The sequence below is a fragment of the Phoxinus phoxinus genome (assembly GCF_949152265.1).
Source record: "Phoxinus phoxinus genome assembly, chromosome: 5".
Taxonomy (NCBI): Eukaryota; Metazoa; Chordata; class Actinopteri; order Cypriniformes; family Leuciscidae; genus Phoxinus; species Phoxinus phoxinus.
In genome coordinates, this window is record NC_136880.1 from 29,774,301 (window position 1) to 29,791,350 (window position 17,050).

Genomic DNA, 17,050 nt, shown 5'->3' on the forward strand with positions numbered 1-17,050 from the left:
GTCCCCATGGACCTTGTGTTTATGAGTGTGTCTTGGTCTTACGTAAAAGGGCAGATGGGCCCAGCTGGACGATCTTTCTCTCTTTCACTCTGTGCTCTGCAAGACAGATCCTCGGAGCAAACTGCAACGGCTGAAACACCTGGGCATTCCACAGAGCACAGGGACAGGGATCACAAAGTGCAGCGGATAAAGATTGAACTAAACAATACTTTGATATGCCGGAAGGTAAACACAACATAACCTCATGTGTGAGCGCAGAAGAGCCATGTTTTGGAAAATATCAACAGTGTGTTGTATAGAGCTACAGTTCCAATAATTCCAATGTTATTTTTTGTTATGTTTGACTGTAATTTTATAGATGGATAGATACAGTGAAGTATTGACTAGCATTTTGTTGAACTAGCGTGCACTTTAGGTAGGTGGATATTTAAAGGTCAGTTCATCTTCCAGGTGTTCTGACCTCAAGGATCCCACTTGTTTATTCTCTAGATCTCCTCCTTACGCTGGGCCTTCAGCTGTGCTGCAACAGTTGTTCAGACTCAGAGATCCCTCAGCACAACCCAACACAGGTGTCCATTTGCTGGCCCTTCATCCAGTCTCAGGTCTAAAAGCAGACTTAAACTATGTGTCCACTGGTGCGGAAAAAACCTGTTCATACCACTCAAAATTCTAGATGTCTGCCATTTTTGGGCTGTCTCTGTAAATATAAGGCATTATGGCAGTGTTTGCTGTAAAACCATGGTCAAAAACCTGATTTAAATGCACACAATGTTTTGATTCGCTTGCCCCGTTTTGCTATCAATCCTACAATCCCCTGCGTGAGTCTTTTGCTCCGCTCCCATGTGAAGGGTTTGAAAACAGCTCCTCCTTGTACAGTTAGTCCAATTTCAGGTTCAGGAATAAAAGTTGTAATTGTTCAAAAAGCATCACTAGGGCTATTTTGGTTGTGTTCAACAGAAAAAAATAGAGATGTTGCATTGTTTAATACTTAACTAGAGGAATATTTCATTTTGGATGAATGGTTATTGGTCATTTTGGGCCGATGCTCCCTGCAGGATCGCAGGATCACAGATTGTGTGTGTGTGTGTGTGTGTGTGTGTGTGTGTTTTGCTGCCTTTAAAATCACTTCATACATGCAGCTCATAATCTTTTTATATTTAGGCAGTTGACATGTCACATCTGTCGGTGGTACTTCATCTAAAGATTTTTTACATTTATTTTCTAATTGCTACACATTGTTATACACTTTCATTGAGATACCACATTTACACTTCAACAAATCAATTATAGTTACAGTATCTTAATGTTAAATGTCAACTATCCATTTGTAAAGCAATATTGCTCACTAGAATTATCTAGTGCAGTTTGGATTCCTCCCCAGAGCTGTGGGGAAGATTGCGAGGATAAGCTGCTGAATGTTCATCTCCCACTGCGTGCTCGCTGTGCAGGCAGAGCGCTCGCTCGGATCAGATCGTGAGCTTGCCTTAGAGGTCAACATGAAGAGCATCTGATGAGAACAGATGGAGAGAGTAAACTTTAAACCAGGCCGACAAGACCAAATGTTTGTCTTGAGCACATGACGGTGATTTCAGTTCACATCAAGTGCGCTCCAGCATGCCCACAACAGTGCTTGCATGCAATTTTCACAAAATGTTTTGACAATTGCTTTCTTGTGGTTATCTTCTTTTAACACATTTTAAATTGTGGTAGAGAAAAAATGGTAGAGAGCAATAGGAAATAGTGGGACCGGGGTAATGAATTGACAACCCAAACTCAAACTCACCATTGGAACTTCTTAAGTTGGAAGCATGTGCAGTATCACTTCACCACGTGACCACATTAACTTCTTGCGACACATTTTTTAAAAACATTTTTTGACTTGCTATAGTTCAGGGGTATTCAATTAAAGTTCCAAGAGGTCCGGATATTTCCTTCCCAGCGGAGGTCTGGACAATACTTTTTTGGAATAGTTATACATTTCCTTCAGGGCGGCAGTAGTAATTTTGTAAAAGAAAAAATCCCAAGCAGTCAAAATAGTCATCAAAGATCAGAATCTTGAGCCCTCAGAGCCAAAGCAGTGGTGTCTGAGAATTTTTCTATAAAAAAAGTAAATATTTCATCAGTTGAGCCCAATTGGATATGAATATTAAAAGGTAAAATCAGAGGTTTTATCAGGCTATTATTATTTTCAGATTTAGACACCTATACATGTCACATAGAAGGCCTTGTGACTGAGAAAACACTGAATGGGGGTGCATGGTTTTCCTCTTAAGAAAGTTAAGTTTCCTCTTAAGTTTTCCTCTTCCTCATTTTTATTTATTTGTCTTTTTGCTCAAAATAATAAACTACTAAAAACAAACAAACTATGTACATAATCTAATAATAAAAACACTCTCATCAGAGCGGAAAACAAAGTTAATTAGTAATTTGTTGTCTTTCCTTGCCATCTCTAAATAATTTCGCAAATTCTAATATTGTTTTTTATGAAATGCTCTTAACCTGCTGATTAATAATGCTGTGTATGGGGGGGAAACATCTAAAAGTGCCATGTTTACTTGTCACAAACCTGGTTTAGTTAAACGGTCGGACTCATCTGTATGACAGAAAAAAAATTATTCTGTGCTGCATTCTCGTTTTCTGCAGTGATTTAGCCAAAGGATCTATTTTGTTGCTCGAAGTTTTTCCTGCTACTGTTCTTAAAATAACTGCGTCATCTGCAGCTCTTATTGTGGCGCTTTAGCATCTTCAGCGGGAGAGAGAAGCAATTCGCATGAAGCGGAAAGGGCTTGAATGAAGTGCGTTTGGCTATAAAAATATCAGAGTATTCGTGCTGAAAGACCATTACTATAAATGACCCTGAGCGCTTTTGGTGCGTACTGCTCACTTTAAACTGTAAAAACGGTAAAATGCTGCAATAATGTCCCGCGGCTTAGATGGAACCAAGCCGGGGTCTGGAACCGGACCGTGGTCCGCTATTTAAGGACCCCTGCTTTAGTTAATTTAATTTATTTTATAATAATTATGCATGCAATTTGGATGACTGTATTATTTGAGGGAATACACATAATGTTGTAACTTTTTGTGTTTATGCTTGTATTTTTAATGTTGGTAAAAATGCAATAATCAGAACCATTTTAAGCAAACAAGTGAAGTAGAAATTATGATAGATAGATAGATACGGTAGATACGGTAGATAGATTGATACGGTAGATACGGTAGATAGATTGATACGGTAGATACGGTAGATAGATAGATACGGTAGATAGATAGATCTATAGATCTTTATTTGTCATTGTAAAAGGAACAACAAAAGACTTTTAGCAGCTCAACTGAATTAGCAGGATAACAATAAACAGTGTACATAAATAACATGGACAATTGAAAAACATAGATACAATGTAAATGAAAATAGATAAATATATCCAAACAATAATCAGTATAACAGACGAAGACAGATACAACATGACGAGCATAATTATACAATGAAAAATTATATAAAAATACAAAGATAGTCACAATGGACATAAACAGCAAGGTAGTGCAGAGTGAAATAATAGTGCGGTATAGTAATAGAGGGGGGGGGGGGGGGTATTATTGCACTTTGTACTTTAAGTTAGGGGTTTATTGCACAAGTCTCAGGTATGAAGGGGGATTATGTGTTTAAGCATTTAAGCATTCACACACGTTCATAAATATTAATCAGTAATCTTGACATTGATTAAAATATGCCTATGTCATAGTTCATGGGCATATTATGCATTTACTATCATATATTCTGTTTTGTCTGTGCTTAAAGTAAACAAAATGTGTCCCCTTTCAATGCTCTCTGACTTACGAGAAGGATCCCACCAAGCAACATCGTGTTCATTTCCTTCGTACATGTGTCTGTGTTTCAGAACGGAGCGGTTCCAGGAGAGCCAGTGAAGAAAGATGAAAACTCCAGAAGGGGAAACTGGGGCAACCAGATTGAGTTTGTCCTCACCAGTGTTGGTTACGCAGTGGGGCTGGGAAACGTCTGGAGGTTTCCTTACCTTTGCTACAGAAATGGAGGAGGTGACCAGTTCATTTATTTTTCTTTGCCCAATGTCTATATTGACTTTCTCTTAGTGCCTATCCCGCACTGTTGAGTTAGCATTTTATAATTTCATGCCAGATTTCTAAAATAGAATAAGTTAAACATTTAATTTGAAGTAGTTAAACTGGTGGGATTTAGGGTTTTGTTTTTCTAAGTCATGCCATTGAGTCCTTTCCCAAATGTATTGCTCCCCTAAAAGGGTACTCATTTGGTATCAAGTCTCATAACACTCCTTACTTAAAATAGACCAGGCTAGAGTAAGCAAGGGTCTCTAGCAGATGGTCCCCGATGACCTGGCCCGGAAACCTCTGCCCCATGATCTCATATTCTTTGAGCTGCCTCTGATCGGGGCCATGTCCTCATTTAGCCCATAATTTAGATAAGTAACTGAACTCCAGCCTGTTTAAACAGAGAGAATGTGGTCCTGTAAAGTGTAGTAAGTGTACTGTTTGTATGTGTTTTTGATCATTTAGTGTGTTTTTTTATTATATGCATATCATTATTTAAGCAATGTTCATCTGTAAGTATCCGGAAGAAGTGTCTTGCTTTTTGGCTTTTTGAGGCCCCTGGCGCATCAACCCCATTGCCCCGGGCCATAATCTGCCCTTGTCTTTAACACACAAAACAATGTATCCACATTCTTTTTCTGTTATGCAAAATATCAGCACTGTTGGAATGCAGCTCGTCCAATCAAATTAGACTAGTTATGTAACCTCAGGTGTTACTCACTTTATTTGTATTAGCAGCATTAGGGAACACTATAATGGGATCATACATTGGCTATTCTTTGTGTCATTTCTAAACTGTCATTTTTCTGTAAGTGAGTACACCCTAGATTTCTGTCTTCAGCGAGAAGATTGATGTGTCAGAGTTTTATGTAACTGTGGGTGTGTATGCATCACAGGTGCCTTCATGTTTCCATACTTCATCATGCTGGTGTTTTGTGGCATCCCTCTGTTCTTCCTGGAGCTCTCCTTTGGGCAGTTCACCTCCCTCGGGTGCCTGGGAGTCTGGAAGGTCAGCCCCATGTTTAAAGGTGAGCATGTTGTCATTAAAGGAGGTGTGAGAACAACTCTGAAGCATTTCCATGACAATTGAACATAATGGATGAATCTATCTGTATTGGTTTGACTTTAAAGTAATGTCATGCCTTGTCTGACATGTTAGATTAGTAATTAATTTTTCAACATACGAGTGTATGTATTTTCTCCACTTCAGAGTGGCTTGCAATATGTGCCATTTGAATGCTAAATGTGCCAGGTTCGCTTACATAATTTCTTCCTTTAATGCTAACAAAAGGAATCATACTCATAAGTTACCAAATGTTTTGACTTGGTTTGCTACATTAGTTAACATGAACTGACAATTAAAAATATTTATAAAGCATCTATTAATGTTAATTTCAACATTTACTAATACATTATTAAACTCATAAATTACAGTAGTTAGTTTTATTTTTTTATTTTTTTTGTGCAAATCCTGTTTATATTTTGGAATTGCAGAACTACTTTTTTCATTTAGCTTTAATATCAAAGTAGCAACAATATGTTATGTCTTTTATTGAACTGCAAAGTGAATTTATTGTCATGTGGTTGTTCTCTCTTCTTCAAGGTGTGGGCTATGGAATGATGGTGGTCTCTACCTACATTGGAATCTACTACAATGTGGTGATTTGCATTGCATTTTATTACTTCTTCATGTCAATGACAAACCTGCTGCCCTGGACGTACTGTAACAACCCTTGGAACACCCCTGACTGCTCTGGGGTGGTGGGAACTCCACGAGCTAATGCCACCTTCGCCAATATGTCTGCTGTCGTGTCAGGGGTGACTGAGATAGTCAACCGCACCAAGAGGACCAGTCCTAGTGAAGAGTACTGGAGGTAAATTCAAACCTTCGTATGTTGATTCATCTATACTGTATTTTATTTATAACAATTAAAAGTAAAAAAGTATATATTTTTTTAATTAATATAAGTAGTTTTTTGTTTTGGGATGTCCCATTACATGACATTTCCCAACCTAATCTAACCTTGTGTTGCAGGGACAACATGGCATTAATTGAACACATTTTCTTTTAATGACACTTTCTTTATGATATCAAGACTTTTATAAGTTTTTATCAGAGTTTTATCAGCCTGACATTTTTACAACAAATTCTGAGATGAATTTTAATACAGAAATTAAAATATTTTCCTCATAGCAGAGGTCTATTTAAGTCTATATGCATTTTTATGTATTTTTATATAAATTAGTACTAATATATTTTTTTAATTACTTAATTTCTGTATTTGTTTAAACACAATTATCTTGATATTCAACTCTCCGGGTCTTTTATTCCCAGTATTTATATTTTTGTTGTCAATCCATTACTCATCTGTACTTAAAATGCATGACAGGTTAATAATTGAAAGCTGGTACCGTAATAATAAATGTTTGCAATTTGTCATGATGTGCATTGGACTTGACAGATGTGTTTGTTGAATGACATTACAAGACAATGGGACAGAAAGGCACAGAATGTTTTGTTTTTCCAAGAGTGTGATTGTGATTGTATGTGGTATGTGGTTGGGAATGAATGCTTCACTTTACTGCCAGCGGTCAGAGAATGCAAGGCTTTGACCATGAGACGTGTGTGGACCGTTCAACATCTTTATAAATGGTTTGTGCTCTCTGGGTTGTGTTGTCCCTGTGGTATGAAAGACATTCTTGTTCTTGCCTTTTGTAAACTGATTCATTGTGTGGCTGAGGTTATTTTTTTATGGGGCTGTGCTCACAATGCTTTTAATCTAAAGTCAAGCTCTGAAAATAAAAAATATATTTTTCTGAATGATTTGAAAATTATTTGTCTTGCATCCTGCAGTCTCTTACATCCCTCCTTTACTGGTTTTGCCCTTTCAGGAACTATGTACTGAATATCTCTGATGGCATTGGGAACTTTGGGGAGGTGCGTCTGCCTATCCTGGGATGTCTGGCTGTGTCATGGGTGGTTGTGTTCCTCTGTCTTATTCGAGGAGTCAAGTCATCTGGCAAAGTGAGTAGAACATCCAATCGCCAAGGTCATGGGATCGATTCTCATGGATGTTAAAATGCAAAATGCTTGAATCCACTGCAGGTCACTGTAGTTTACAAACGAATCTAGTGTACAACTTATAGAGTTTTACTCTAAAATTATATATAGGCTATATATATATATATATATATATATATATATATATATATATATATATAAATACTTACCATCAGAGTTGTCATTAACTAAAACTCCATTAAAATTGTTTTTGTTAATTGAAATGGAGCATAAATAAATAAAATAAAAAATATTAGACTAAAAACTTAGAAATCGTGCACAAAAAATAGAAAAGCAACTAACTGAAATAAAATAAGTTGACTGGAAATAAATCTATCCATAGAATATATATGATGATGTATATATGATGAATATAGAAGATGTATCTATTTTATAGAAGACTATTTTATATAAATAATACTAAAACTACTGCTTACCATACAGTTTGTCTCACTGGGTTTTAATGTTATGTCTTTTCTCAGGTAGTGTATTTCACAGCGACCTTCCCTTATGTGGTGCTGACCATTCTCTTCATTAGAGGAATCACTCTTGAAGGAGCCGTCAGTGGTATCAAATATTATTTGACCCCTCAGTGGCAAAAAATTCTAGATGCCAAGGTCTGTACATTGCATAACAGCAACATTTTACATAACTGCAAGTGATCGCTGAGGCCATTCACAATCATGTTGATTTTGTGTTCTGTAGGTATGGGGAGATGCTGCCTCTCAGATTTTCTATTCGCTTGGCTGCGCCTGGGGTGGGCTTATTACCATGGCATCATATAACAAGTTCCACAATAACTGTTTCAGGTAATAATTCATCCATTTTATTTTTCTGCTAATGTGTAATTTTAAACCATTTTTCACCTGTAAGTATTGAGTTTAGAGTATTGACCAAGAACTCTGTGTTTTGATTGGTGTCTATGCATTACTCTGTAGCTCCCCCATGTGGCTTGTACAGATAAATGCACAGACAAACTTTTAACTGGTGTTAACTGCAATAAAGGAATGCAAGAATTTCAGTTCTGAATATATGATTGCAAACATAATCTAATGATTTGTGTATTCAAACAGAGACAGTATCATCATCAGTATAACAAATTGTGGCACCAGTGTGTACGCTGGCTTTGTTATCTTCTCCATCCTGGGATTCATGGCTCATCATCTTGGGGTGGATGTGTCAGAGGTGGCCGATCATGGTCCAGGCCTGGCATTCGTGGCCTACCCAGAGGCCCTAACACTTCTGCCCATATCACCGCTCTGGTCCCTGCTCTTCTTCTTCATGCTCATTTTATTGGGCCTGGGCACTCAGGTATTCCTCTTGTTTTGTAACATTTGTCTTTTTACAGTTCTTCCAAGACAGCACAAAATGTTTCACTTTTTTAATTTTTCTTTTCTTCTGCACAGTTTTCTGCAATTACGCCATTGATGAAATGTTTAGGATCTGTAAGCTTTAATGTTTTTGAAAAGAAATATTATACTCGCCAAGGCTGCATTTATATTACTCCAGTCTTCACTGTCACACTGGGGGATTCTTTGATGAATAGAAAGTTCAAAAGAACATTATTGATTTGAAATGTCTTCTTTTTTTTTTTATCTAATGTAATGCGACCTTGCTGAATAAAATGATTAACCTAGTATTTATAACATTTAAAAAATCGTACTGATGCCAAACATTTTAACAGTGGTGTAATTCAACCTGAACCACTTAGAGGACTTGTTTCAAACTTTATTTTAAAGATCAGGTCTGTGTGCTTTTTTTTTAAACCATGTCGATAAAAAAATAAAAAAAAAGGAACAGTTGTTGTATTTTTGTGCTATTGTTGCTGTATTTTGTACAGTTGTGATATGTTAAATACCAGCATTTAAACTAAAACCATACGCAAATTTCATGCACACAAAACTAAATATTGACTGCTTTTCTGATTTTAGTTTATTAAGTTTTGCATATTTATAAAAAATTATATTTTGCTAAATCAGAAAGAATGTTTTCCCGCACTTTTGAGAGCCATGTCTCATTAGTGTTAAGAAACCACTTCTTCCATATTTAATTTCTGTTTTAAAAAAGGAATGGACGCAAAATGACAAATTTCTTTCCCTTTCTCCTTTTATATGTGTATATATATACACTTTTTTTTTCTTTTTTTTTACAATTTTACCTAAAAAAAATTTTTGCTGGTATTTCTTTTAGGAAATATCTTGTTTAACTAGCAGTTTGTGTATAAAGTGATATACAATTCCTTTTTTTTCTGTTTAATGTTGGTGTAGTTCTGTCTACTGGAGACTCTGGTCACAGCTATAGTAGATGAGATTGGAACTGACTGGATTATCAGAAATAAGACCTACGTCACGCTCGGAATCGCTGTAGTGGGCTTCCTCCTGGGAGTGCCGCTGACCACACGGGTGAGTAACAAACACATTTGAGCAAACACATACACATGTCCTTTGTCCATGGATTGATTGTTGTGCTGTGTGCGATGTAGGCAGGGATTTACTGGTTGCTGCTTATGGACAATTACGCTGCCAGTTTCTCTCTGGTTGTCATCTCTTGCATCATGTGCATCTGTATAATGTATGTCTATGGTGAGTCCTCTAAGTCACTTTTACATGCTGTATATAAAGGTCACAGTTGCTGGATGTAAACTGAGGTGTTAATTTCCATGTTGTGTTTCCAACCAGGTCACAAGAACTATTTTAAAGATGTGGAGATGATGCTTGGCTTCCCTCCTCCAATCTTCTTCAGGGTCTGCTGGAGATTTGTGTCTCCTTTAATTATTTCTGTGAGTAAGAGATTGTTCTGATTCAAATTTGTCTGAATCAGCTATTGTTCCAACTATATCATTCAAACCAATCCTTTTTGTCTCTCTCTCTTCACAGTTCATTCTGATTTTCACTGTGATACAGTACAAGCCTATTATGTACAATGACTATGTGTACCCTGGTTGGTCATTGGTCATTGGGTTTGCCATGGCGTTGTCTTCAGTCATCTGTATACCTGTCTATGCTCTGTTCAAGATTGCTGTGTCTGAGGGATCGACATTTTCAGAGGTGAGAAGTGCTCTACACAAAGAAAGTAATAATACTTTAGAAAAATATGTTTAAAATCATGTACGTTTACTTGCAACGTAGACTCCAGTGAAGTCCGTAGACTAATGACAGCAAACCTTTTTAGTAATTCTTAGTATTTCTTTTTCTTTCTTTCTTTTTTTTTTTTTTACATGGGATATGTTATAATCACATAACTAGCCAAAAACTTCTCAAAAATGTCTGAGAAGCCAGTGAATGGCCCCATCTATACTGCCCTACAAAGGCAAAACGCCGTAACATCATGTTTGGTCAAAAATGAGTTAGTGTCATTTTTGTGGTATTTGAGACCTCCTTTATCATGTGAATAAATATTGTGAGTCAATTTAATCGTTTTAACGAGAAAATAAAGGTCTATGACAACCGTAACTTCCAAAACCATACGAGAAACCACAGCAGAACGCCGTAACAGTTGTTACGGCTCTTTGCCTTTGTTCCAGCATGCTGAAGTTGAGTTAAGGTGTTCTGACTTTGTTTAGCCTGGCATCAAGAGAGATGTTACGGTGCCGCTGTGATGTTACTGTACTCTGGTTTTGTCATACTGTCAAAGTGTGCCGCTCTTTAATTATCACCAAACCACGTAACACGTAATGGACCATTACTCTCGTGAAAAAATGTTGGTGGAGATGGCCTTGAAACGCAGACATAAAGACAAAAAATGTATTATAAACATGATACATTTTCGATTGCATCTGCTTAATTCAACTAACGTTAGCTTGCGAGAGCAACATACCACCACTTTGCTGGCCAGACAAACTGCTCCAAGTATGTAATCAACAAAGCAAGGTGAACAAGCCATATAGTATGCAAGCTATTAGTTGGTCATAAATGTTGTTAGTTTCGTTCAGGGCGATGGTTCAGATCTGTCAATGTCAGTGACAGCCCGGAGCTAGCTAAATTGAATCTGTGTTCACGTAACTAGCACTAACGTTGACGCTGACACTCGCCTCACATCAGACGCCGAAAACCAATTATTAAATACACAGGCATCCTACCTTTCCATGCAATCCGATATAATCCATGGAAGATCCGTAATCCATAGCAATGCACGTCATCTGCTGTATCTCCTCAAAAAATTAGCTTTCAGTAAGATTTTATTTGGGTGCAGTAACAAACTCTTTCACTATATGGACACCCAAGCTTCCTTTCTGACCATATAAGGGTGCCTCCATTTTCATATATGCTTTGAGTGATCTGTCTGAACCAAGTATTTCCATAATTGTCATAAAATTTATGAAGTAGACATCCTATTCAGAAGTATTATGGGTGGTTTGGCAGTATTTGATTTGAATTCAACCTCTAATAAACGCATTAAAAAGAGCATTTATGTATATATGTAGCATACAAGAATCCATCATATTATATATATATATATATATATATATATATATATATATATATATATATATATATATATAAAAATCAGACTTTTTTTGTTTTTTATAAAGTTGAATTGGTGTTATTTTTTGAACTCTTGGTATGAAAACAAACTGAGCTTTCTACCAATCTTTCAGGATTTTTCATGTTTATTGCTATTTCAAAATGAGCAGTCTCTAATCTCTAAAGTCTTGGTCTAATGTTTAATTAATTATTACTCTATATTTTGCATTTAAATAAATATACCTTTGTATTCAATTATAATTAAATTATATTTATTGTAAAAATATTTCTTGTATTTATTCATACTGTACTGCAAAGTAACTTATCTGTCATACTGTTTAACTGTGTTAGTGTTGCCGCACTATCCTGATCATCATACTGTAGCACTAAATAAGAACAACCAAAGGTCTTCTATATAATTTAAAACACATACCATGATGACTAGACCTTGGTTAGGTGTTCTTATAATGGATGTATGGGGGACAGTAAGCAAATATTGATTATATGTCAGTTACTGCCTTTTGCCTTTGCACGACTCCTTATTTTTGGCACATGATACAAAGGCAGAATACAGTAACTGCCAAACAAGGGTCACAGGTCAATTTTGAGCTCAAGATTTTTTGCATACAAACATTTATTCATTATAGCAACTAGTTGTGAAATTTTGGGAGTCCTACCTATAATACTTTTGTCTGGACAAAACAGAAACTTTAAAGTCATTTTTCTCAGTTTCACACTCTAGCGAGTTAAGGTCTTTTGCCTTTGCAGGGCAGTATAGTACTGGATTATTTCTCCTTGTTCATCCTATTCATTATTTTTTCTGCCCTCTCTCTGAATACTTCTACATTTTGTTTTTGGTGGAAAATACCTTAAAGGGTTAGTTCATACTTCATCACAAAAAAATAAAATTCTGTCATCAATTACTTACCCTCATGTCGTTCCAACCCCTTAAGACTTTCATTCATCTCTGAACCACAAATGAAGATATGTTAATGAAATCTGAGAGATTTTGGTCCCTTCACTGACAGTCTACGCAACTGACACGATGACGCTTCAAAACGTCAATAAAGAGATCGTAAAACTAATCCATATGAATTGAGTGGTTTAGTTCAAATTTTCTGAAGAGACTCGATCCTTTATATGAAAAACAGGTTTGATTTAGGCTTTTAGGCTCATGTGTTACGCAGGGCAGTGCGTTAAGCAAGTACGGTTTAGCTTCTATTTATGTTTGCTGATCAATGTTCATATCTGTATAAAAAAAGCCTAAATTTACTCTATTCATCATATAAAGGATCGGGTCTCTTCAGATTCATATGGATTCGTTTTACGATCTCTTTATGAACTTTTTGAAGTGACACAGTTTTCAGATTTCATTTAAAATATCTTAATTTGTGTTTCAAAATGAACAAATGACTTACGGGTTTAGAACGACATGAGGGTGAGTAAATTTGGGGGAACAAACCCTTTAAGAAAAAAATGTAATTTTCCCTATAAATTCTCTAGTTTTAGCTTTAAAGAATGCCAATCCTTTTGAATAAAATTCAACTGTTTTTAAAGCACCTCTTTCCTCTGCAGCGTTTGAAGAACTCCTTGAAGCCTGACCCGGACTGGGGCCCTGCTCTCCAGGAGCACCGCAAGGGACGATACGCCACCACGGGCCCTGAATCTGTGGAGGTGTGCCCTCTTAAAGAAGAGCTGAAGGATGAGGGGAAAGAGAAACTCAAGGAGAAAGAGGATGAGATCGGTCTGACCATCCCAGGAAGCAACGGCTCCACATTGAACCCCACACCCAGCGCATAGAGGAGCCCCTCCACACCTTCCCCCCAGGACGATTCCCATTCCCACACTGCGGGACAGGCCACTCTCGCTGGAGACCTTTACATATTGTAAGGGCTTTATGAAATCTAACCTCTAGAGAAATTGGTTGTCATCCAAAACCTTTTTCTTTTTGTTCACATAATTTAATACTGCAGTTTTTTTAAAGAGAAAAAAAGACATGTTCATATACAGGAGGTGTTTGCATACACGCAGTGTGTATATAGCGCATTGTACAATATTTTCACTCTGTGTTGATTGAATAGTCTGGAGATGTGACTGTAGCGGCAACAAGAGCTACAGTGGGATTTGGCTTGTGTGTGTGTGTGTGTGTATAGTGGCGGCAGTGCTGGTCAGGTTTAAAAGCTGAAGACCAAATATTCTTTGTGGCAATGTTGTTATGCCACTGTTAAGGGGAGTGTTATTTTCAGTTTCTGTTTTGTACCTATTGTCTTGTTTGGGAACCTTCTCATTCACAAGCCAATATGGGTTTTTCAATGGCCAATGCTGATGTCTGAGAGTAGGGTGGCCGATGGTTAATATAATGCCAGTATATGATATAATACATGTTAAATGAAATGACCTTTTAACAGTGTATTAACTCAGAATTCGCTTAAATATACAAACCAGGACATGTCTATTGTCCATTGACTAGACTACCGGTAGGTTTTGGAGCTAAAACTTTCGTTAATCGTCCAAGTAGACTGGCTGATACCGATAAGGCCAAGAGAATATCCACTCTATTTCCCTTTTAAGTGAGAGCAAAAATACAAAACAAAGGATATTTGGTCTTAAGCTCTTACTGACTGAGGTATCTGGACCGAGGCAAATAACTTCTCAAGCCAATTCTCAGGGTTACACACAATTTGCTTCTTTGTGAAGCATTTTCCAATACCTTGAGATGATTTATTGCTGATGTTGAGTGTTTGACATGAAGGAGAGGGATTTTCATGTAGGAACTTCCACATGAAATGCCAAATCTGTCTAGTCTTCCGGGCATCTCCTGAGCGAGGGGATCATGTGTGCGATAACCAGAAGCAGCTAGTTCCTCTTTAGATTCAGTACTGTAGTATGCACACTAACCCTGCTCTTCACAGAAAAGGAGGCATGTTACCAAAAACATGTGCACAGACCTTTGTATTCTGATGATTTAGCTGGTATGTTTGTGTGAAATTTTATGTTGTCTACGCGTGTTAAGAGACTTGAACTGGTGTGTATGTGTCATTTAAAGGCATCTGGCTGTGCTGAGCCAAGTAGTTGTGTTTTTGAATAATGCAGAACGATCAGAGGTAAACGTAGCATCAGTCACAATCACTGTAGTTCGTGTAATTGTTGGGTAGTCAGCAGTTTTTTCCTTTGTATTATTGTGAATAACATGAAATAGTCGTGCGAGACATAAAAGGTCAAACTATCTGACTTTTACAATAGAAACCACAGCATATTAGGTGTGTTTGTTTTGTTTTTGTAGGCAATAAAGAGGGAGATACTCAGATTGAGAGTTTGGTAGTTGGTATGGCTAGATGCTGCTTATCATATCATTCCAGTGACGTATCAAAATGATTACTAATGATGCATACTGTACGGTTGAAGTGGCACATGTACTTGGATAGAGAGTCCTGGTTACACTGTGAATTTGTCTGGGATGTTGCCTGATGCCTTTTCAACAGGGATTCTGGCAAGGTAGCTGCTAATGTGCTGACGCATCTGATGAAACGGCGAATCGCTGTGTATGGTTAAGTCGAAGTAGTATTGGTATTTCTCTTTTGCGTTGTGCATGGAGAAACGCAATACGTATGTGACGTGCTGCTTCTGTCATTTTGAGTCGAAATGAGGAGTTTGAAAATATGAACAATACATACAAAGTTTCAGCTTTGAAATTAGCTTAATTTTGTTATGAAATTTAAACAAATGTCGTTTTGACGCTCGTTAATGTGGCCTGGCAGATCGCTGCAGTTGCCTCAGTTCAAACAGCAACACGGATCACTTATTCCTCTTTTACTACTAGTTATTGTGGAGGGAAGACAAGGAAATAAATAATACTTTAGAAAAATATGTTTAAAATCAAAGACTCCAGTGAAGTCTGTAGACTAATAATAGCTAACCATTTTTAGTAATTCATTGTATTTCCTTTCTTTCTTTATTTCTTTCTTTATTTCTTTTTACATGGGATGGGTCACTTCATGGGCTGACATGTTGTAATCACATAACTAGCCAAAAACTTCTAAAAAATGTCTGAGAAGCCAGTGAATGGCCCCATCTATAGTACTGGAGTTTTTTTCCTCATTCATCTTATTCAGTATTTTTCTGCCCTCTCTCTGAATACTTCTACATTTTGTTCTTGGTGGAAATATACCTTAAAGGGTTAGTTCATCACAAAAAATAACATTCTGTCATCGATTACTTACCCTCATGTCGTTCCAAACCCTTAAGACTTTCATTCATCTTTGAAACACAAATGAAGATATTTTAATGAAATCTAAGAGATTTTGGTCCATCTATTGACAAAGTTTCAGCTTTGAAATTAGCTTGTTTTATGAAATTAGCTTGCAATTAAATGTCATTTTGACGCTTTAATGTGGCCTGGCAGATCGCTGCAGTTGCCTCAGTTCAAACAGCAACACAGATAATTTTTTTCCCTCTTTTACTAGTTATTGCAGGAATAAACATCAGAAGGTATGTTGAAAGATACAGTAAAACTTTTCTGAACGTGTCGTGTCTCATGTAATCCTGTTTCAATCACGGAAAGATGTCAATAAAACAACTTGTGAACAACATCACCTGACATTACATTTACCTCAGGAAAGTCATTCAGTGTCCATTGCTTCTCAATTAGAGGTGGAAAAAACGAATTTAGAGAAGAGCATATCTGTAAAATTATAAATATATTCACCCTAAATACATTATATTTTAATTCAGTAATTATTAATTCAGTAATTATGATATTAATAATATGTTGATGTATCTCTAAATTCTAAAAAAGATTACTGAAAGTATTTTTTTTTTTACTGACAGCCAATTATATATAAACATTTTTATAGACATTTTAATTTAGTTCTGAAAACGACTCAAAATGATGGAGCGGGTCACAGATAAAATCAGTATTCAAAACCTGATGGCATAATAGTCTAGAGTTCATTGTTATATGTACATTATTAATCTCTGCATGAAGGTAAGGTATATATATAGCCTATATTCAAGAATTTATCCAAAAATATATAAAATACAATCTAACTTTAAAAAGTTAGAAAAAAAAAAAAAAGAGAAAAAAAAAGAAGAGATGCAACAAGAATAAAAGTAACCCTGCTGCCTAACAGGAGATATCGGACACTCAGGGGAGTAGTTAGAGGTTCATTGGTCTTTGTGAGCTAATAGCACAACCATACATGCAAGTCACCGACTCTAGCTCTTCCTCTGTTAGACACATTAGAGCAGCAGTTTAGGTGTCGTGAGACTAACAGCACTTTTATTTACTGGTTCACTTTAGCTGGCTACGTACACAGTAGCTACTGTATGATTAATCGCTGTCGCAAATGTGAATGCACAAGATTGAAGCCCTCTCATTTGTCTGATGTGTGGTCCTCGGACCTTGAACGTGGCATGAAGACCATGTGTCTGTCTCTAGGTACTG

General features: G+C 36.7%; 1 protein-coding gene across 3 annotated transcripts in view; it reads left to right on the plus strand.

Annotated features, from left to right (window-relative positions):
• slc6a9 (solute carrier family 6 member 9) overlaps nt 1–16,648 on the plus strand; it is a 51,029-nt gene extending 34,381 nt beyond the window's left edge. For all 3 annotated transcript variants that reach the window (XM_079613265.1, XM_079613264.1, XM_079613266.1), the window contains 12 exons: nt 3,897–4,053; nt 4,980–5,111; nt 5,687–5,957; nt 6,976–7,108; nt 7,627–7,761; nt 7,850–7,953; nt 8,218–8,455; nt 9,412–9,546; nt 9,627–9,726; nt 9,823–9,923; nt 10,021–10,191; nt 13,183–16,648. In XM_079613265.1, the coding sequence (XP_079469391.1) occupies nt 3,897–4,053; nt 4,980–5,111; nt 5,687–5,957; nt 6,976–7,108; nt 7,627–7,761; nt 7,850–7,953; nt 8,218–8,455; nt 9,412–9,546; nt 9,627–9,726; nt 9,823–9,923; nt 10,021–10,191; nt 13,183–13,407 (1,902 nt within the window). In that variant the 3' untranslated portion in view covers nt 13,408–16,648. The remainder of the gene's footprint in view (nt 1–3,896; nt 4,054–4,979; nt 5,112–5,686; nt 5,958–6,975; nt 7,109–7,626; nt 7,762–7,849; nt 7,954–8,217; nt 8,456–9,411; nt 9,547–9,626; nt 9,727–9,822; nt 9,924–10,020; nt 10,192–13,182) is intronic.
• The last annotated feature ends 402 nt before the right edge of the window (nt 16,649–17,050 follow it).